This window comes from Rhinoraja longicauda, chromosome 33, assembly GCF_053455715.1.
Source record: "Rhinoraja longicauda isolate Sanriku21f chromosome 33, sRhiLon1.1, whole genome shotgun sequence".
Taxonomy (NCBI): Eukaryota; Metazoa; Chordata; class Chondrichthyes; order Rajiformes; family Arhynchobatidae; genus Rhinoraja; species Rhinoraja longicauda.
In genome coordinates this window covers 13,246,080-13,269,490 of record NC_135985.1, presented here as the reverse complement: position 1 = coordinate 13,269,490, position 23,411 = coordinate 13,246,080, and the positions used below count along the sequence as shown (strand labels likewise).

At 43.8% G+C, this 23,411-nt stretch overlaps 1 protein-coding gene across 2 annotated transcripts in view; it reads left to right on the top strand.

Annotated features, from left to right (window-relative positions):
* LOC144609059 (uncharacterized) overlaps window positions 1-23,411 on the top strand; it is a 119,985-nt gene that overhangs the window by 91,252 nt on the left and 5,322 nt on the right. For both annotated transcript variants that reach the window (XM_078427405.1, XM_078427404.1), the window contains exon 10: window positions 343-624. In XM_078427405.1, coding sequence (XP_078283531.1) covers window positions 343-624 — 282 coding nt within the window. The remainder of the gene's footprint in view (window positions 1-342; window positions 625-23,411) is intronic.

Here is a 23,411-nt window from a genome sequence, read left to right as displayed (position 1 = left end):
TGCTCTCCTTATACAGCAGTACGATATTTGATTTGCCTTCTATCATTCCTGAAAATTCTATACCCTGTATATAGATGAATATTTGAAAGTATAATTTGTATTTTTATCATTAAAATTAAAATTTCTTAAGTTCCCATCAACTTAATTGCAAATAGTAAGCATTTAGTTTTTGTGTCCAATTCTGTCATCATCGTCATCTCTATAATGAAGTGAAGATGTTTAACTTCAGAATCAAATAAATATTTTATTTGTAATAATGTAGTTTGTTTATGGGGAGGAAAGACGTCAGCAGAGTGTATAATGCCAAATATGACATGGTAGATATATTTGTCATTTCTGCAGTGGATCAGTGGAAAGCAGGCTACCGCCATCTCCAACCTCCCGTCATGGCAATTCCTTGACAAGTTACTCAGAAGGAAGTGAGAGTGATGCTGTATATGACTCTACTATGGAGAGTGACTTTGAATCCCACACAACTGTATTCAGCCAACAGCAGAATTCGCATGGAGATAGCCCGTGCTGCAGTCAGAGCAATTCCAGCTGTAGCTGCGCTTTTCAGGATGATCTGAAAATGGAGTTGGAGCCTGATGGATCCTATAACCATACTTCTGAAAGAGAATACATGTATGTATGTGTACAGGCTTTATTGCTGCAACAGTAAGCAATCAAGTTTACCTTAAATTTCATATATTTTTATTATGTATTCCATACTGCTTTTCTCCAATTAATTGTTGCTTTCAATATTTTGCAATAAAGACTAGTCTTTTTTAATTTAAGATTATAGTAACATTAAATTATTTCATTGAGTATGCATTCTGTAAAGCATTTGATTAATTATGGATAGGAAAGGTTCAGGTACGGACAAAAGGAACTAGCTTGAATGAGGTATCTTGGTCGGCATGGACGAGTTGGGTTGAAGGGCCTGTTTCCGTGCTGTATGACTTGATGACTCCATGGCTCTATGATTCTAATTGAAATATAATGTTAGCATGATGAAGTCTTCCAAGAGAGATAAGGAGAAAAATATATTTCTACTGCTTATTACCCACGAGCACTTCTTTACTTTACTCTTATTTTTGCCGGTGTTGTGGTTACAAAAGTAAGCTGGGATAAAGTAGGACCACAACAAGAAATGTGAGGGGGTTAGACAAATCCATAAAGTTGTTTTGTAACACTATTCAAGCACGCATGTGTCTAGTTCCTCATTCATTTCCATTCTTCAAATGAGCTTCAAGTGTTAATGTTAACAGGTTGTATGAGCAAAGGGACAACATGACTGGATCGAATTTTAAACACTTTTAGCAGACATTAGTGGTTAACAACAGCAAGAACACTGAGGTTAATTAAAACATTAGCCAATTCAGTATAGACTTGACATGCTGGTTTGGATGGTTGAGTATCACTACAATGCCTCATTCAACCACAACACTAGATTTAATTTGTGGAGCTCAGTCACAGTAGAAAATCATCCCAATGTAGAGGACAAAAGTAATTTTGCTACTGAGCCACAAAAAGCTATAGCAATACAGATGATCAAAGATTTGGCCAACGATTGGTTATTAGCGTAATCTTGAAGGAAATAGTGAGATCTCGAGACGAGCATAAGAATCCCAGAGCTTGGAACCAAAGCTGTGAGCATTGGCCAGTAATGGTGATGGGATTGATTCTCTGGATTTCCAAATGAGCAGAATTGGAAGAATATGGAAATCATGAGGGCTTGTGGAGTTGGGAGAGGTTACAAAGATGCAGAGGGATGAGGCTGTGCAATAATAAGGGAGATTTATTAAATATAAGGCAATAATGAACTGGATGAGACCGGTGTGGAGATAACAAAGATATTATTCATTGCTTCAGCAGCAAAGTTGCAGTCAGGCAGTGTTAGACAGGTCGAGGTAGGTAAGTTTGGCATTGGAATATTTATATGGTCAGAAAGTCATAGAAACATAGAAACAGAGAAAATACGTGGGGGAGGAGGCCATTTAGTCCTTCGAGGCAGCACAACAATTCATTGTGATAATGGGTGATCATCCTCAATCAGTAACCCGTCCCTGCCTTCTCCCCATACCCCTTGATTCTGCTAGCCCCTGGAGCTCTATCTAACTCTCTTTTAACTTCTTCCAGTGAATTGGCCTCCACTGCCTTCTGTGGCAGAGAATTCCACTAATTCACAACTCTCTGGGTGAAAAAGTTTTTTCTCATCTCAGTTTTAAATGCCTCCCCCCCTTTATTCTTAGACTGTGGCCCCTGGTTGTGGACTCCCCAACATTGGGAACATTTTTCCTGCATCTAGCTTGTCCAGTCATTTTATAATTTTATACGTTTCTGTAAGATCTCCTCTCATCCTTCTAAATTCCAGTGAATACAAGCCCAGTCTTTCCGATCTTTCCCCATAGGCCAGTCCCTCCATCCCAGGGATTAATCTCATGAACCTACGCTGCACTGCCTTAATAGCAAGGATGTCCTTCCTCAAAATTAGGATGTCCTTCCTCAAATTATTTTCATTTTTGGATAAAATTAAGGTCATTTTTGGATAAAATTAAGGTCATTTTTGGATCAAATTTAAAACAAGGCCGTGAATAATTTGGTTGGATGGATAGCTTGAAAACAGAGCTTCCGGGAGGGAGTATAGTCAATGGCTTGATTACCCAATGTTTAAGCAAAGGAAAATTCTGCTGGCACTGCAATGTGCAACTGACAAATCCGAAGTGGTGGTGAGCAAGAGTTGAATGTTGTTAGTGTATATACTACATATATAGTGTTTTCTTCTGAAAATATATCCATTGAGTTGAGAAAGAAGTCCCATATCCATTGTGTTTCTTTAACTCTTTTATCTATGTGTACATATCATAAATTAGAAATCCAAAGCGCAGCAACTTTTGTAACTCACATCAAAGTGTTCAAATAGATAATGGGACTTTTGTAGAGAGTAGAATCAATTAGTGACACCTAGTTCAGGGAATAAAAATAAAGAAGAAATAATTTAACTACTGTAACTGAGACTGGGGATGATGGACAATTTTATGAGCCATTGCTTTGAAGGCTAGTCTGTGGTTTGATAAATGTGTGGTAAGGCACATTGGGCTTGATATTATTAATTCTCCAGTTGCAGTTCAATATTGAACTGTTGGTTAGCAACATTTTGCTGGTGGGTATGTTCCTGATTTCCATGACTGCATCTGCACTCCCTTTCCACTCCTGGCCATAGATAATACAAATTGTTGGAAAAAAATGGTATGCATCTTTTCACCCTTTAGAAGCCTCCCAAACTAATCTTATAGGATTTGTCATTTTATTTGGACAAACAAAATAACTTTTATGTTCATTATATGATTTATGTTCACGTTCCATGGATACATTCTTTAAGGATCATGGGATGTTTAAATTCAATCGACATTTGTACTGAACAAAATTGATTCGAAGAACAACCATTTATGATTTCTCTGAAAGAAGTAATTACTCTTTTTGTTTCTCTTCACAATAAATTTAATAAAAAATTCAGATTCCATTGTGGCCTAAACAAACTCTCAAAACTAATTTCATAGTTTATTTTCTCATCAGAAATCTTCTTTAAACACGAGGGGAAGGATGCTTTTGTCATTACTGACAAAAGCAACGTGTACTCAGGGGCAGTCATTATTCATGTTCAAATTCCTGACATTAATTTTTTCTATTGCAATGGGAAAATAAATGGTATTGAAATGTTATTGAGTGATTTAATTGAATTTTAGCTTGGCAGAATCCATGAGTTTTTATAGTTATAAATTGGCCTGTTTATTAAACTTTCATCTAATATAGACAATAGGTGCAGGAGTAGGCCATTCAGCCCTTCGAGCCAGCACCGCCATTCAATGCGATCATGGCTGATCACTCTCAATCAGTACCCCGTTCCTGCCTTCTCCCCATACCCCCTCACTCCGCTATCCTTAAGAGCTCTATCCAGCTCTCTCTTGAAAGCATCCAACGAACTGGCCTCCACTGCCTTCTGAGGCAGAGAATTCCACACCTTCACCACTCTCTGACTGAAAAAGTTCTTCCTCATCTCCGTTCTAAATGGCCTACCCCTTATTCTTAAACTGTGGCCCCTTGTTCTGGACTCCCCCAACATTGGGAACATGTTTCCTGCCTCTAATGTGTCCAATACCCTAATTATCTTATATGTTTCAATAAGATCCCCCCTCATCCTTCTAAATTCCAGTGTATACAAGCCCAATCGCTCCAGCCTTTCAACTGCAGCCCAATCGCTCCAGCCAATAAAAGGAATGTGATTCAAAATACAACACAGGAAGAGTTACACCCATGAAATATTCACTATTACACTATTGTTGATATATAGGGGCGCTTTAAAAATAAGTTTAGTGAAGTTTTCATTGCACATGTCTAACGAAGAGCACCATTAAAATTAGATGCGTCCTGGATTTGCATGTGTGCAACTGTGCACAAGTTCTTTCTGCTGATTTAAAACTACTTCAGTTCTGCAGGACTTGTGCTCAGGGGCTGTCCTTGTTCTTTTTGTGAAGCTCTGTCATAGTTAATGGTCATCACACATGTGCCCTGTTCTAAGGATGGGAAAGGTTTAAAGGGATATGGACCAAACGTGGGCAGGTGGGAGTAATGTAGATGGGGCAACTTGGTCGGCATTGGCAAACTGGGCCAAAGGGTCTGTTTCCTTGCTGTATAACTCTATAATGCTGATACAGAACCAGTGATAATAGCACTTGCATTGTTGGGTATTTGAATGGCTCTGGGCTTAATGCTCAAAGTTAAGTATTATCTTTTTTTTTAACTGTATTCTGGAAAACGCCTACTTTATCCTTGGTTTTGAATTTCAAATTTGAAAAGTTCACTTGCCTCCTCTCCCCAAAAATGTAAATTGATCTTCTGCTTAACTCTAGTGTTCTCTATTCTAGCATCATATTAATGATGCAGCATTGCAGGCCTATTAGCAGAAACAACAATAATATATATACAATAAATTATCAGTTATTCTCAGAAAACCAAATCATGTCTATATGAAAAACAAAGTACGTAGAGCAATCAAGGAAATGCAAAGGCCACAGTGGTTCAGTGCTGTGTTTGGGATGTGCAGGGTGATTTGAGACTTGATGGTTGTCGGGAGGAAACTGTTCTTGAATTTGGAGGTAGCGGCTCTCAGGCTTCTGTAAAACCCTGATAGTAGAAGCGAGAAGAGAGTGTTGCCAGGGTGGTGCGCGTCTGTGCTGATATCAGCTGCCTTCTTGAGATCACCTCCTATAGATTCCTTCGATGGTGGGGAGGTCAATACCCTGATTGACAGGGCAATGTGCACCACTTTCTGCAATCTCCTTCATTCTTCAGCATTCGAGTTACTAAACCGGGTTGTACAGGCCTCAGGTCTGTTGGCTCTCCATTGTAGAAGTTCAATGACATACTGAATTTCCTCAAACTTCTGAGGAAGTGGAGGAGTTGGTGAACATTCTTTGTGATTGCATCAATGTACTTGGCCCAGGACACCCCATCAGAGGGGTATACACCCAGGAGCTTGAAGCTCTAGACTCTCTCCACTGCTGTCCTGTCAATGAAGAAATGTGCATGGTCCGTTGGCTTTCTCTTCCAGAAGTCACCTATGAGCCCCTTGGTAACACTGAGAACAAGATGGTTGTTCTGGCACCACTCAACCAGATTGTCGATCTTCTGCCTGTATCCTGACACATTACCCGTTATTCAATGGCATTGTCGGTAAATTTAAAGATGGTGCTGAAGCTGAGTCTGGCTACACAGTCAAGGGACTCGAGAGAGTAGAGAAGAGGAATGAACACACAGCCCTATTAAAATGCTAATGACTTACATCAGCAGGGGGCCTGACCAGATTCCTTTGAAAATTCATCAGCTATCTGTTGTTAATTTGCTATGTGTTTAAATATCTTCAGTGGGACAACTTTACATCGTGCATTGGCAGACATCTGTGGTTCACTGCTGTAGTCTGCATGGGCAGTAAAAATGGTTTCAATAAGAACTTGGAAGTAACTTATTCTGTCCCTGCTGTAATTTAATCTCTTAAAGCAGCAGTTTCCACTGTAATCTCATTACAAAAACAAAAGGCACATGGTTTCAAGGTGAGAGTTAAGACCCTGGCCCAGTTAGGCATTTTTTAAGGCGACTGCCGGTGACTCATAGTCGTAGCAGGTCACCGAAAAACCGGCGACTGGACTCCCCCTACAACAATGTCTACGACAAGCTACAACAACCTACCACCTTGTCGATGTCAAGCTACGGCAAGCTACCGAAAACCGGCGACCCAATCGTCGCAAGTAGAACGTCCACCTATGACCGCACCTGCAACAACCTACAACGACACCTACGACAACCTACCACCACAGAGGCGACAACGTACGACAACCGAAGTCAACCTACGTCCACCTGCAACAAGCTATGACCCTGAAGAAAACCGAAGACCATTCACATTTCACCCACTTTCCTATAAAAGGGGGTGTACGGTCGGGTTTCAAATCATTCTGCATCATGACTATTTGATAGTGATGCCATGAGAAACTACTCTGAAATACAATAACTTCATACAGCAATTTTCCGTCAAAATGTCAAGAATTTCCTTTATTGATATTCAAACAAATTTTTTTAAAAGGTTGATAAGAACATCCAACAGTGCATACAAAAATATTGTAATAAACTTCAATAAATGTCAATAAACTTCAAACTTCAAACTTTAAAATTCAAACTTTAAACAGAATACAAGTTTGCAAAAACATACAAAACCTAACATTATTTATGGACACATTACATTGATGGATGATCAGATCAAGACCACACTTGGAATTCGCCGAAGTCAGCACCGGCGACAACCTACGCCACCTGCCGACAACCTACATCACCTGGCGACAACCTATGACAGCGCCCACGTCAGGAGACGTCAAGCTATGCTCATTGGCGTCAAACCAACAGTCGCCGAAATTTTTTAAGGCTTTGCAAAATCCAGCGGCAACCAGAAAAACGCTACAACTCTTTGGAGACTACACACGACCATGCACGCGACACCCCGGCGACCGTGTGGCGACAGCCTAGTTGCCTGTAGTCGCCTAAAAAATCGACGAACTGGGACAGGGCCTTTAGGAGATTTCTAGGAGATTGGAGAGGTAAGATTTTTTTTTACAGAAAAGTTGATATCTGGAACATGCTGCCAGAGGAGCTGGTGGAGTCAGTTTTAATTCTTATGTTTAAAAGGCATTTAGACAAATACATAAAAAGGCAAGGCATAGAAGGATAAGGTCCTAATGCGCTCAGATGGGGTTAGTGTCATTTGTCAAAAAGATCAGTACACACATGGTGGGCTGAAGGGCCCTTTTCTGTGCTGTACAATTCTATGACTGAAGTGTAAACCTTGGACAGAAAATAGTAATGGCTCAGTGCAAATAATTAGAGTTTCCATTTTGATTCCTGTTGTGTGTTGTAGTGATTGAAATTGGCTATAATTATTGGAGGACTGGTACATTTAATCCCAGGTTGCTGCACAGTGATATCTGTTGTAGTTCTGAATTCATGAGGTCCTTCTGCAAGGGCAAAGGATGACATTGCACTAAGCACTATGTACCTTTGAAGGCTAGAAAGCTTGATGCAATAATTAGATATTTTGACATCTGTTTGAAAGAAGTGCCTGAAGCCTTAATTAAAAGCGACATATTGGAGCATCCAATGAAATGTTTAATAAGGAAAAACATGTTTTTTAAAAGATGTTCATGTACAGGACTAAAGGGCATGATCCATTTACTTCAGGAGCTTGTTTTAACATTAGATCAATTTGATAGAATTAAACTGTGCAAAATACTAGCTAGTGGAAATCAAAAGTAAAGACAAATCACTTAGCAGAAAGGGCTGGAGAACTGATTCAACATTTCAATGGCATTTAATCACTCTCGCTCAGCAGCCTGCCACTGTGCCTCCATGGATTGTTTCTGATCCAGTATTCCTTGGCTGCTGGTGCTTGATAAATTGCTGTTTCTTTCCAACATCTTGTTTTGATGAAGGTTCGTGTGATAGCTATTTTCCTTCTACTTCGGATACTGTTGGATATTTCTAGCGTTTTCTGCTTTTATTTTCAGACCAAGTAATATTTTCTCAGCCAGAGGTCCGATGTGAATTGATTTTCTCAGTGACAAACTAGTCATATATTAAATGTGCACAAGTTTCATCAAGCACTCCTGATCTATGCTGGAAGGGCATAGTACCTTTGAGAATACATAATGATGACTGATGGGAAAATTCACAATATAAGGTTCTGTATAAGACATTTAGTTGAAAAAGAGAAGATAGCAGTTTGCAGACCCTCCAACTCCTGCAGCACCTAATATAAATGTCTGTATAGTCATTCAGCACTTATACATGCTCTTTGGCTCACCATGTCCATCAAGTACCATCTGACTAATCCTATTTACCAGCACTTGGTCTGTATAAGAAAATAACTGCAGATGCTGGTACAAATCGAAGGTATTTATTCACAAAATGCTGGAGTAACTCAGCAGGCCAGGCAGCATCTCGGGAGAGAAGGAATGGGTGATGTTTCGGGTCGAGACCCTTCTTCAGACTGATCTGTACAGACCCTTCACTTGGTCTGTAATCTTCTATGCTTAGCTAAATCAAGGGTTGGCCTAAATACTACTTAAATATGTGAAAGTACCTGCCTTCAACATCCATCCATGCAGTGCATTCCAGAGTGCAACTACTCTCTGTGGGAAATGATGCATCCTCAGATACCTCTTGTTCATTATCTTAAACCTATGACCTCTAGTCTTAAACACCTCTGCCAAAGGGAAAGTTTCTTTTAACTTTCTTAAATTTGTGCACCTCCAATAGGTCCCCCTCCCTCTCCCCAATCTCCTCTGTTCCAAGGAAAATAAATCAGCCTATCCAGTCTCTCCTCATAACCGAAATTCTTCATCCCAAGGAACATCCTGGTGTACTTAGACACAAAATGCTTGAGGAACTCAGCAGGTCAGGCAGCATCTCCGGAGAGATACCTGTCTGAAGAAGGGTCTCGACCTGAAACGTCACCCATTCCTTCTCTCCAGAGATGCTGCTTATCCCGCTGAGCTACTCCAGCATTTTATGTCTATCTTCGGTTTAAACCAGCATCTGTAGTTCCTCCCTACACATCCTGGTGTATTTTACCTGCATCTCTTGTGGAATCTCATCTTTCCATCTTTCCCCATAGTGTGTCAAACAGAACTGCACATAGTTGATCTCCCAAAATACATCACCTCAAACTTATGAGGATTAAATTCCATCTACCATTGGGCTGCCCAACGTTCCATTCTGTAGCAAAAGATAACATAAATTCATATTACAGCCATAACACCAAGCTGCAATCTATTTGATACAAAGCACTTTTCTTAGAAGCATTTTTGACCATTGGAGAGAATGGACGTGACCTCATTTTGACGTCACATTTGAATGTTATTCTGGGAGTTCCACAGTAGCTCACTGGAGAAGCAACATATGGGGCTAGATCATACTGATAGTTCCAAAGGGAATTGCTGGTTTTAGCTGATTCCACTCGAGTCATTTCTGGTCAGATATAGGTGCTTCTGCCACTTTGCTCCATCGCCAAATTCCACATGGGAAATTTACGTCTTGGGTTCTACATCAGTGAGACCTGGTGTCTACAATAGAAACCCATTTATTTGAACATGTATTCCTGTTCTGAAGATTAGGTGGAAAAAAGGTGTTATTTTTTTAATTACTAAGAAACATTTTTTTTCTTAAAAAAATTGTTATCTTTATGTACAGCAATTTCATGGATTTTAAATTACTTTTTTCTCAGCCTGACCTGCATTTAATGGTTGTGAGGGAGTTATGAGGTGGGTCAACATATTCCTGGATGTGTAGGCCAGAACTGTGGCTCTCCTGTAGTAGGCTGAGGTAAGTGCAGATGGTAGGCAAATCTGAAAAATGGACCCAACCCAGCATAGTCCATGATCTTACGACTCTGAGATAAGAGGCTGACTTCTCTGTATCATCTCTCAAAGGAAGATTCCACACTGATTAGGACTGATAGCTGTATATTTCTAGTTATTGCAGCCACGGAAATTGCACTTGGAAAATGTAATGTACAGTTTTACTTGTAGAAAAGAGACTGTTGAAGGTGATCAGCACTCTCTCTCTGCTTTGGTAAGTCATATTATGGTCATCCTCCAAGCAAGTAAAGTGTCTGGATCTGTGATGTCAGATGGAATACAATGCATGCTGGGCATTTCTGTTGCAACATTATATTGGATGTATACACAGAGGAATGTGAACGCCTATTCAAGTGATTCTTATCTAAGCCGCTGTAAGGACTTTGTCAGTGAAGCCAAAGGTGAAATCTTCACAGAGGGTCAGGATTTCATCTGTGACACATTGACCAGTGTGGCAACCAATCAGTCCTAGTCCCATCATTCACTCGGGATGGGTGGCACTCAGATTTTCAACACCTCCACCCCCCATTCAAAAGAAAACAGCAATACAGGAGGTCATGTTTTAAAGTTTGAGATTCTCAAACTTAAAAGTCTGAAGGTTTAAATTTTTCAGAAGGCATAAAACAAAAGGAAATAGCTCCCATGACACCAAATGGAACTGGCTGTTCCTGGCTTAGCACCATGTTTTCTAAACCATCAGCACTTTCAGTTCATTTTGAATTTATATCTGTCCACCAGTTGTAGTATTATTGTACATTAAACCTCAACTTTGTTTCAACTGCTCCCTGTTTATTCAAGTTCTTGTGTTACAGTTTTCAGCATTCATTGATGATAGTATGGCGAGTCCGGAAACTTGTTCTTTGTTGAAGAAGTTTATTGCGACAGCAATATTCGATTACAAAGTTTCTTTAACAAGATAACGGACAACCATTAAAACTCACTGTCTTCTTCGAAGACCTCTCCTAACTAACTCTTTTCGGGCGCCAAAAGCGCCCATGACAACGCTGTCCAATCAGCGATGTCGCTCTCTGGACCAATCCCTACAGTCGCGCCCACACGTGACCTTGCTGGCCAATCTGAGGGTTCGACGACTAGGACCACTCTCTATGGTCGCTACATGACCCCCCCCAGAACCCGAGGTACAGAACCTAGCAGGGAGCCGGATTTCGCGACCAGCACGAGTAAGGAGAGGGGCAGCCTGAACCACAGGAGCAGGGGATTCCGGACTTGGTGGAACTGCCGGAGCGGGGGATCCTGGACTGATCGGAACTGCCGGAGGCCGGCCTCTCCTAGGTGGTTGGCCGACCAGGACTGGGCGGTCCGGATCCAAATGCGCAGGTTTAAGCCTGGACACCGAGACGAGCTCACTCCTGCCGCCCACGTCTAAGGTGAAGGTGACCGTCCCCTTACGCAAAACCCGGAACGGCCCTTCATAGACCCTCTGCAACGGGGCACAATGGGCATCCTTGCGCAAAAATACCAACTCACAGTCCTTCAGGGCAGGCGGTTCGTGGACCATGGGACACCCATGACGTGAAGTCGGAACTGGGGCCAGGGAACCCACACGTGCCCGGAGCGATGCTAAGACTGATGGGACTGGAGGCAGCTGGCCGGAGGGGTCCGGAAGCAAATCCCCGGGCACTCTAAGTGGCGAGCCATATACTAGCTCCGTGGACGAAGCACCGAGATCCTGCTTAGGAGCAGTCCGAATGCCCAGAAGGACCCAGGGGAGTTGGTCCACCCAGTCCGGGCCTTCTAGACTCGCACTGAGGGCCGCCTTAAGTTGACGGTGGAACCTCTCCACAAGTCCATTTGCCTGGGGGTGGTATGCTGTAGTGTGTTGTAACCGGGAACCGTACAGCTCTGCTAGCGTGGCCCAGAGGGACGAAGTGAACTGAGGCCCCCTGTCGGTGGTAATAACCGCCGGAACCCCGAAACGTGCTACCCAATGGAGGGCCAAAGTCCTGGCACAAGAGGCAGCAGAGGTATCGGACAGTGGGAAAGCCTCTGGCCACCGGGTGAACCTATCCACCACCGTGAGGAGATGGGTGTAGCCCCGGGAGGAAGGCAAGGGCCCGACTAAATCCACGTGAATGTGGAAAAAACAGACTGCTGGGACCTCGAACTCCTGTACGGGGGGCTGGACATGGCGCTGGACTTTAGCGGTCTGGCAGGGAACGCAGGAACGGGCCCAAACAGCTACCTGTTTACGCAGGCCATGCCGGACAAACCGAGCGGCTACTAAAGCAGAGGTGGAGCGGATGGACGGGTGTGCCAGCCCGTGAATGGCATCGAAAACCCGGCGCTGAAGGGTGGGCGGCACTACCGGCCTGGGACGGGGAAGGGAAACATCACACCAGACTTTTATGCCTTCCGACCCGCAGGCTACCTGAGCCAACTTCAACCCCGAAGTGGTGGACTGGTATGCCGAGGCGGTATCCGCCAGAAGTTGTGCTTCCGCAAGCTCCTGGGGATCCACCTCGCAGTCCACCGTCGAAACGGGGGAAAAAGCAGGCCGAGACAGGGCGTCAGCAACGGCATTAAGCTTACCCGCGATATGACGGACATCGGTGGTAAATTCGGAGATGGCAGTCAGGTGCCGCTGCTGGCGGGCCGACCATAGGTCGGACAATTTGGAAAATGCAAAATTTAATGGTTTATGGTCCGTAAAGGCCACAAATGGGCGGCCTTCAAGGAAATACCTGAAATGACGAACAGCTAAATAGAGAGCCAGAAGCTCTCGGTCAAATGCGCTATACTTCAGCTCAGCCGAACTCAGTTGCCGGCTGAAAAATGCCAAAGGCTGCCAAAGGCCACCGACCTGCTGCTCCAAAACCCCACCCACCGCCACGTCAGACGCATCAACCGTCAGGGCCGTGGGGGCGGAGGGGCTCGGGTGGACCAACATGGTGGCATCTGCCAAAGCTGCCTTAGCTGCTGCAAAAGCCAACTCCGCGGCCGGGGACCATATCAACTCTACAGGTTTATCCGCAAGGCACTGGAAAAGCGGGCGCATGACCCGTGCAGCTGCCGGGACGAACCTATGGTAGAAGTTAACCATACCTACGAACTCCTGCAGCCCTTTCACTGTGGTGGGCCTGGGAAATGCCCGGATAGCCTCCACCTTCTCGGGCAAAGGGGTGGCGCCGGCAGGGGTGATTCTGTGCCCTAAAAAATCGAGAGAAGGGAGGCCGAATTGACACTTGGAGGGTTGGATAATGAGCCCGTGGTCTTGGAGCCGCTGGAATACAGTCCGCAAGTGGACCTGGTGTTCCTGCACTGAGGGGCTGGCGACCAGGATGTCGTCTAAATAAATAAACACAAAGGGTAAACCCCGACCCACACGGTCCATCAGTCGCTGGAAAGCCTGTGCCGCGTTCTTTAAACCGAAAGGCATGCGCAACCATTCGAACAACCCGAACGGAGTAATCGTGGCAGTTTTTGGTATGTCCTTCGGCCGCACAGGAATCTGGTGGTATCCTCGTACCAAGTCGATCTTGGAAAACACCACCGCACCTTCCAGCCCAGACGAGAAGTCCTGCAGGTGCGGTATGGGGTAGCGATCAGCCGTAGTGACAGCATTGAGACGCCGATAATCGCCACATGGTCTCCACCCCCCAGATGCCTTGGAGACCATATGCAACGGCGAGGCCCACGGGCTGTCAGACTGACGGACAATGCCCATTTCCTCCATCTTCCTAAATTCCGCTCGCGCCACCACCAGTTTGTCGGGCGGTAGCCTCCGGGCCCGAGCGAAAACGGGAGGGCCCTCAGTGCGGATGTGGTGGACCACGCCGTGCTTGGCCGAAGGGGTGTCAAAACGCTGGATGAGCAGCTCTGGAAACTCCGCCAGGACCTCAGCATACGAGTCAGGGGCCGCGACGACGGCCTGGACAGTTGGGCTGGGCGGGGAGGCGATTGTCGGAGCGACGGGCTCCTCGCTGGCGGAGGGTCGGAGGTCGTTACCGCGGACATCGGGGACAATGTGAAAAGGCCCAGAGAAAATCTGCGCCTAGGATCGCTTGTCTGACGTCTGCTATAATGAATGGCCATTCGTACGTGCGGAGGCCTAAAACAAGTGACATCTTCCGCGTACCGAACGTGCGGATGGGGCTGCCATTAACCGCTATGAGGGTAGGACCTGTCTTACCCGATCTGGTCTCAAGGTCGGTCGGCGGCACTATACTGACAATGGCTCCCGTGTCCACCAAAAATTCTGTGTCCGTGAATCGGTCTCGGACGTAGAGGCGTCGGTTCTGGCCAATCGCAAATGCCCCTATGTACGATCGGCCGAGGCATTTCCCGCGAAAGTACAAGGTGAGCGGCAGTTGCGGGATTCTCCACCCCATCGTAGATGGTAGTAGCACCAGCCGCGCATGTGCGGATCCTTTTGGCGGGCTTTTGGAGGACTGGCGGGAGACGCGGCGCCATCTTGATGTCGCTGTGGCGTGGTCACTGATGTCGAGACCTTGTTGATCGAACCGCTTCCTTTCGATTTGGACGCCATGAGCGCATCAGCTTTTTCTGCATATGCCTCGGGGTCCTTAAAAGAACAATCCGTGAGCATAAGTCTGACATCTTCAGGAAGCTTCTCTTGGAATGCCTGCTCGAACATGAGGCAATCCGTATGTTCACCGGCTAGCATCATCATCTCGGCCATGAGAACGGACGGCAGCCGATCTCCGAGATCCGGTAGATGCAGAAGTTTTTTAGCCCGATCATGCCTATGGAACCCGAAGGTTCGTAGTAACAGTGCCTTCATGGCCTCGTACTTGTCTTCCGCAGGAGGGTTGACGATGAACCGCATCACGCGTGTGGTCGTCTCCTGCGACAGAGCACTGACGAGGTAGTAGTATTTCGTCGCATCTGTCGATATGTTTCTTAAATGAAACTGGGCTTCGGTGTGGACAAACCAAGATTGCGGTTGATGTGTCCAAAACGACGGAAGGTGAACGCTGACTGCGCTTAGCTCCGGTGTGCCAGGCGCAGCAGTCAACAACGGGGCGTCGTGTTCGCTCATGGTCGGTGATCGCCCAGATCACGTCGGGGTCACCAATATGGCGAGTCCGGAAACTTGTTCTTTGTTGAAGAAGTTTATTGCGACAGCAATATTCGATTACAAAGTTTCTTTAACAAGATAACGGACAACCATTAAAACTCACTGTCTTCTTCGAAGACGTCTCCTAACTAACTCTTTTCGGGCGCCAAAAGCGCACATGACAACGCTGTCCAATCAGCGATGTCGCTCTCTGGACCAATCCCTACGGTTGCGCCCGCACGTGACCTTGCTGGCCAATCTGAGGGTTCGACGACTAGGACCACTCTCTATGGTCGCTACAATAGCTTCTAAACTCGCATAAATTTGGACATATACATATTCATCTGGTATCTGAAAGCATAAAGTGTCTGGGAGTTTTTTTCTGAAGAAGGGTCACAACCCATGGTGGGACGGCGGGTGGCCAAGGTGGTGCAGCGGTAGTTGCTGCCTTACAGCGCTTGCAGTGCCAGAGACCCAGGTTTGATCCCGACTATGGGTGCTGTCTGTATGGAGTTTTACGTTCTCCCCGTGACCGCGTGGGCTTTCTCTGAAATCTTCGGTTTCCTCCTGCACTCCAAAGACATACAGGTATGTAAGTTAATTGGCTTGGTGTATGTGTAAATTGTCCCTAGTGTGTGTAAGATAGTGTTAATGTACGGGGATCGCTGGTCAGTGCAGACTTGGTGGGCCGAATGGCCTGTTTCCACACTGTCACTAAACTAAACTGAAAACTAAACCTGAAACATCACCTATCAATGTTCTCCAGAGATGCTGCCTGACTCACTGAGTTTGTGCCTTTGCTTTTTTTCTCCAACACTTTGTGTCTTCGCTTTTGAATCACCTTAGTTCGGGATGGATTCTTGTCTGTATCCTCATCTATTGAATTATCTTGGTGGTCGGGTGAAGTGGGAGAGGGTCTAATGGGGAGAATCAATGTTGGTACCAGAAGCTGCCTGATATAACATTTCTTTGGTGTGACTGGAAAGATTCTATAAAATATAAAGTTGTATCAATTTTCATGTCTGTTTTCCATTTGTTCAATCCATCTAGTGGTTTGTTTTACTTCCTCTCAGCACCTATCTAGCTTTGGTGAGTAAGATTGGGTTGCTCATTGACCGTGTCTGCACTGAACAACAGCACTCAATAAATCCATAAAATTGTTTCAATTATTATTCAATTGGGAGTGAAAATGGCATCTATATTTTACCAGCTGGTACAAACCTGATGAAGTGAATGCTGTAACAATTCTATGATTTTGTCCACCCTTTGTATCTAGAGCATTTTGATGAAGAACTCATGAAACAAACTTTAAAAATGTCAAATCATCCATTGCAGATTTCTTAAAATGATCACAGTATGACATGCTACTGAAATATTTAAAGTATTGAGTATGGAAATTGTGATGTTAGGTTACAGTTGTACAAGATATTGGTGAGGCTGCATTTGGAGTATTGTGTTCAGTTTTGGTCATTATGTGAAGGATGTTGTTAAGTTGAAAAGTATGTAGAGAAGATTTATGAGGATGTTGCCAGGACTTGAGGGCGTGTGCTAGACGGAAAGGCTGGGCAGACTAGGACTTTATTCCTTGGAGCGCAGGAAGCTGAGGGGTTATCTTATAGAGGTGCATCAGATCATGAGGGGAGTAGATAGGGTGAATGCAGTCTTTTACCCAGGGTAGGGAAATCAAGAACCAGAGGGCATAGGTAAGGTGAGTGGAGAAAGATTTAATAAGAACTTGAGGGGCAACCTTTTCAAAGAGGGTGGTGGGTATACAGAATGAGCTGCCAGAGGAGGTAGTTGAGGCAGGTACTATAACAACATTTAAAAGACATTTGGACAGGTACATGGATGGGAAGGGCTTGGAGGAATATATGGGCCAAATGCAGGCAGGTGGGACTAGCGTAGTTGGGGCATTTTGGTCAGTGTGGGCAAGTTGGGCAGAATGGCCTGTTTCTGTGCTGTATGACACTTTGACCCTAAATATACCGAATTGTATAAAAGTAAATTGGTAAGTTTCAGTTTGCTTTATTCAGAAACACTTGTGCAAAAGGCACTCTCTTTTCATTGAAAGTTGATTTAGCCAGATGGTAACCTGAAAAACTACTTTCCTCTGTGTAAGAGACAGGTGTGCATTCCAAGCATTTACATTGTGGATGAATAACATCGTAATAACTATTGTGTAGATGCAACTTTGTTAATAAGATGAACTCAGCCTTGTTTCAATAAAATATTTCTACAGAGGGATAATTTTTGTCCATGCTTTGGAAATCACTTTGTCTTGTTTTCAATGTGGCTGCGACCAATGTTGTTGAGGTCTTGCCTGTCCTTGGTTGGAGACCTGTTGCTAACGTGCAGATGAGTGTCCTTTGTCAATTGTAGCATGCCAGTGCATTCTTGAGACACCTGTAGGGGTTTCAGTTTGGGAAGGATAGGATATTGTATTGTTTTTTAATGTGTTGATAAATTGGATTTTTTTGAAGAATATTGGGTTGATTATTTTTCTGTGCATTTTTTCAAGCATAACCTTAATGCTGTTACAATTAATGTTGTGAAGATGGGCAGTTCATGTATTTTTATTAGAATGCTGACCCAAATTTATTTGCCAGTGGTTGTGCATCTCAGTGTCAGGATATTGTTCCTAGAACAATGCCTCTCTCTTTCTGTGATACACACAGTTTAGATTAATGTTTACTTGAAGTGCCAATGTGTTTGAAGTCTGTGAAATATGTAGTGAATACAAATATTTTGCTGTCCTTTATTGGTTTATCATTGCTTGTATGATCCAAATACGCATTCAATAATTTTGCCATTTGATGTTTATGGTGGTAATTATGCTTGAGTTCATTTTAAGAGGTCATTGATTATTAACAATCACAGGATCATATGTAGATTCAAAGAACCTAGCTTGAGTCAGCAGAATGCATGAGTAGAATTAATATTAAACATTTAATATTCTTGTAGTGGTATGCATATGCAGTTTCTTTCGTGGTTGAGCAGGTGTAGATAATTTCTTCTACTTTCACAGAAGGTTTCATGCACTGGAAAAATTTACTGACGATTGCACATGTAAAATCTTCAGTTGATTACGACATGTTTACGGTTTGCATTCTGCTTCACTCTGTAATGATAAAATATTGCCAGTCTTGGAAAACTCCACACATTCCTGCCATCTTCAGTTCAGAGCACAACCTCTTCAGAAAAACAGTTAACCAAGGCAAAATAATTGTAACTTCTCTGGAGTAGGAGAGTGAGATTTACAGAAATTCTCTTTCAATCCGAACCAGTTAGAATCTAGTTTAGTTGATGTGATTCATGGTGCTGAAACTATTGGAAACCTTTATGGTTTTGCAACCTTCTCAGGAAAAAAATATTGTCTACCGTATGAAAAAGCATTCACCTTACTGCAAGCAGTCTAGTATGGAATTGATGTTACAACTCTGATGCTAGGCAAGGGTGTGTTCTCAGCCCCTTACTGTACCCCTATATACTCATGACTGTGGAGCCAAACTTCGCAGTAACTCAATTTACAAGTTTGCAGATGACACCACTGTAGTGGAATGGATCTCGAACAATGACACAATACTGAATACAGGAAGGAGATAGAGCTCTTAATAACATAGTGTCAAGCCAACAACCTCTCCCTCAATCTTAGCAAGATGAAGGAGCTTGTTATTAACTTCAGGAATCGTGATGGTGTACACAATTCAGTGAGCATTAATGGTTCTGAAGTGGAGATGCTTCTCGGCATAAATATCACCAATCATTTGTTCTGGATGAACCACATTGAAGCTAGAGAAGAAAGCACACCATGTCTCTATTTCCTCAGTCTCCTGCATGTCTCAAATGATGCTTAAAAATGACTAGATACACTGCACCATCGGGATGCATCTGCTCTGCCCAAGAACCTGCCCAAGATATTGCAAAAAGTTGTGGAATTATGGGCAAAAGATACAAAAACCAAAGCACGTGCCACCAGATCCACGAACAGCTTCTCATCAGACTACTGAATGGACCTTTTACAATCTAAGGGTATTTGTCATAATGATGTAACATTATATTCTGCAGTCTGGTATTTTTCTCTTTGAATTACCTTCTGAACTTGTGTGTGGCTGCATTTACTTGTGTATCATACGGTTTGACTGGATAGCATGCACAGCAAAATTTTCACTGTATCTTGGTACACATAACAAAAATAAACCAGAACCAGACAAATAACTGAACTGGTTAATCCCACCATCAACAACATTTGTGAAATTGCACCGATATCATGACATATGCATTGATCCACACCTTCAGCTCATTCATCATTCCTGTGAGACTCCTTACATTATGGTAAATACATTTAAACTGACACTCATGCTTTCCTTCCTGTCTCTGCCTTCTCATTGGCCTGCCTGTAAAATGTTCTACATATGTTCAGCCTTGGAGTCATAAAGTCATGGAGTGATATATTATAGAAGTAGACAATTTGGTCCAACTTTTTAATGCTGACCAAGTTGCCTACCTGAGTTAGTCCCATTTGCCTGCATTTGGCCCATATTCCATTAAAACCTGTTCTCTCCCTGTACCTGTCCAAATGTCTTTGAATTGATGTAATTGTATGTACCTCTATGCACCACTTCCATTGGTAGCTTCCGCTTAACTACTATCTTCTATGCGAAAAAACATAGCCCAAAGTTCCCTTTAAATCCTTGCCCTCTCACCGTAAACCTCTACGTTTCAAGTTCCCCATCATACTGTGACCATATCTATGACCCTCATAATGAGATCTACTTTACAAACTTACTTTACAGCCTTCTACATGCCAGGGAAAAAGTCCATGCCTATCCAGACTCTTTATAACTCTTTATAACTCAAATCCCCCGTTTGAATCTTTCGTGCATGCTCTCCAACTTCATGTCATCCTTCTTAAAGCTGGGTGACCAAACTGCACACAGTACTCATTCATGGTGTAACCAATGCCTTGTACAATTGTAACACGACATCCCACCCCTTGTATTCCATGTCCTAACCCATGGAGGTCAGTCTGTCAAGATCCTTATTCTGCACTCTGCACCTGTGTCGGCACTGCCAGGGAATTATTTACTTGTACCTCCAGGGGTCTCTCTGTTCTATAGTACTCTGTAGGTGCCTGCATTTACATGCCCTGGTTTAACTTCCCAAAATGTAATACTTTACGTTGATCCACGTTAAATTCTATCTGTCAATCTTTGGCCCACTTTCCCAGTTGATCTGGATCATATTGGGGGTAGGGTACTGACATGGATAGAAAAGACGTACAGGTTTGTAGGTTAATTGACTGGGTAAATGTAAAAATTGTCCCTAGTGTGTGTAGGATAGTGTTAATGTGCGGGGATCGCTGGGCGGCGCGGACTCGGTGGGCCGAAGGGTCTGTTTTCGCGCTGTATCTCTAAATCTAAATCTAAATCTAAAAATTGGTTGGCAGACAGAAGGCAAAGAGTGGGGATACATGGGTCCCTTTCAGAATGGCAGGCAGTGACTAGTGGGCTCGGTGCTGCGACCATAGCTATTTACAATATACATTAATGACTTGGATGAAGGGATTAAAAGTAACATTAGTACATTTGCAGATGATACAAAGCTGGGTGGCAGTGTGAACTGTGAGGAAGATGCTATGAGGTTGCAGGGTGACTTGGACAGGTTGAGTGAGTGGGTGGATGTATGGCAGATGCAGTTTAATGTGGATAAATGTGAGGTTATCCACTTTGGTGGTAAGAATAGGAAGGCAGATTATTATCTGAATGGTGTCAAGTTAGGAAAAGGGGACATACAACGAGATCTGGGTGTCCTAGTGCATCAGTCACTGAAAGGAAGCATGCAGGTACAGCAGGCAGTGAAGAAAGCCAATGGAATGTTGGCCTTCATAACAAGAGGATTTGAGTATAGGAGTAAAGTGGGCCTTCTGCAGTTGTACAGGGCCCTAGTGAGACCACACCTGGAGTATTGTATGCAGTTTTGGTCTCCAAGCTTGAGGAAGGACATTCTTGCTATTGAAGGAGTGCAGCATAGGTTCACGAGGTTAATTCCCGGAATGGCGGGACTGTCGTACGTTGAAAGACTGGAGCGACTGGGCTTGTATACTCTGGAATTTAGAAGGATGAGAGGGGATCTTATTGAAACATAAGATTATTAAGGGATTGGACATGCTAGAGGCAGGAAACATGTTCCCAATGTTGGGGGAGTCCCGAACCAGGGGCCACAGTTTAAGAATAAGGGGTAGGCCATTTAGAATGGAAATGAGGAAGAACTTTTTCAGTCAGAGTTGTGAAGCTGTGGAATTCTCTGCCTCAGAAGGCAGTGCTCTGGATGCTTTCAAGAGTGAGTTAGATAGAGCTCTTAATGATAACGGAGTCAGGGGATATGGGGAGAAGGCAGGAACGGGTTACTGTGCATGATCAGCCATGATCACGGTGAATGGCGATGCTGGCTCAAAGAGCCGAATGGCCTCCTCCTGCACCTATTGTCTAGATAACCTTCTTTATTGACCACTGTACCATCAATTTTGGTGTCTTGACGTTCTGGATCCTGCTCCCCCACCTTATTTGTTGAAACCTTCCTGAGGAGTACCAGCAAACGCTCCTGCAAAGATATTGGTCCCCCTCTAGTTCAGGTATTCTTGTACAGGTCTACCTCAGAAGAGATACCAGTAATCTAAAAATGTGAAGCCCTTCCCCTTGCTCGAGCTCTTTATCCATACATTCATCTGACCTATCTTCCTTTTTCTATAACCATTCACATGTGGCACAAATTTATCCTGAGATAATATCTCTGCTATGCAACTTTCGTCTAACATCCTGAATTCCCTTTGCTGGACTGTATCTCGCTTCTTACCTATGTTGTTAGCACTCTGACCTCTTGCGGGTTGTTTTGTATCAGGTGCCAGGGCCAATTATATTCTTGACCCTGGGACCTAAGGAAGCAATACATCATCTTGGAGTCTCGCTCATGGCCACAGAAACACTTGTCAGTTCCCTTGTTTATTGAGTACCTTATCACTGCTGTTATTTGGACTTCGTCCTTCCCTGCTGTATAGCAGAGCCAGTCGCAGGGCCACCTATTGGCTGCAGCTGCTTTCCCCTGAAAGGCTATTCTCATCAACTGTATCCAAAATAATATATACCTGGTAGAGAGAGGAATACCCCAGGAACTGCTGCATCACCTGCCCGCCCTCCTGGTGGTCACCCATCTACTATCCAGCTCATACTGCAGTGTTACCGAAGCTCCTATTTATCTGTAACACTTTCTGTCTCCAATATGTTCCTCAATATGTCCAACTGCTGCTCCAACCTATCTGTGGGGTCTGAAAGGAGCTGTATGTAGCTGGACATAGTTGTCGAGGAAACTTAACTTTCCCCTCACTCCCCACACCTCACAGAAGGAGCATTCCACTCTGCTGACTGCACTTCGATCTCAGCAACAGCACTTTGATCTCTAAAGCAGCAGTTCTCAAAAAGGCTGCTCAATATGTGGTATTTTTCACCCTTGAAAGGTATTGATCCATTTAAACTGATGTCTTCTCAATCATTTTGATAATAATTTGAGTGGTGGTACAGCCATCTCTTTTGGCATACTCCACTTCCTTGAACATCTTTCCATTTTAAGCAAAACTAGCCATAAAAGAAAGAGCAAAAATCGTTTGTGCTCTTTAGATACTGAATGGAGAATTGAAGTGCTTTCTGCAACTGATTCTAATGTCAAGCATGATGCAGTATGTTCTCTGGTTTGTGATTTGTGGTCATAACTGCCCTTTCAGTCACTCAGTATTCTTCCTTTGGGGAGGGAGCAGCTAGCCGCATTGTTCCCAGCCTGATTAGTCTTTGCACCGTTGCTCCACATAGCTTTCCTGTGGTATCTGTGATGTATTACCTGCACCATTGCGTTCTCATTAAATTTTAGTGGCACATTTTCACTGTTGACCAAAGGTGGGAAATGTGTTTTGTTGATAAATAAATAATTGGAGTAGTACTTATTTGATCGCTAATATGTCAACCAATTGTAGGAGAGTACAGACAGTGCCTTTATAAGATGGGAATAATATACCAGCACTCCCTGACTTATGCAACAGGCGACTTATGTAAACTCGCACTTGCGTTAGCAATTCTTTAAGCCAACTGCTTTACTTCAGAGTTGCAGGTCTCGGTAGCAGTCCGCTACTGCCATTTCATGTGGCCATTCCCACAAGCTAATCAGCTGTTCTTGTGGTCTCTGCGTCGAATAGTAAATTTACGAGCGTGTAGTAGCACTTCTGTTTCTGACTTGCGTAACATCTGATTTATACGAGGGTCCAGGGGAAAAGACCCCTTACGAAAGTCCGTGAGTGTCTGTAATATGGAAGAGATGTACTACCTCAGAATTCTGTTTTTTTTATTGATAAAATAATAATCATTAGTTACTCATTCTTGCCTTGATTT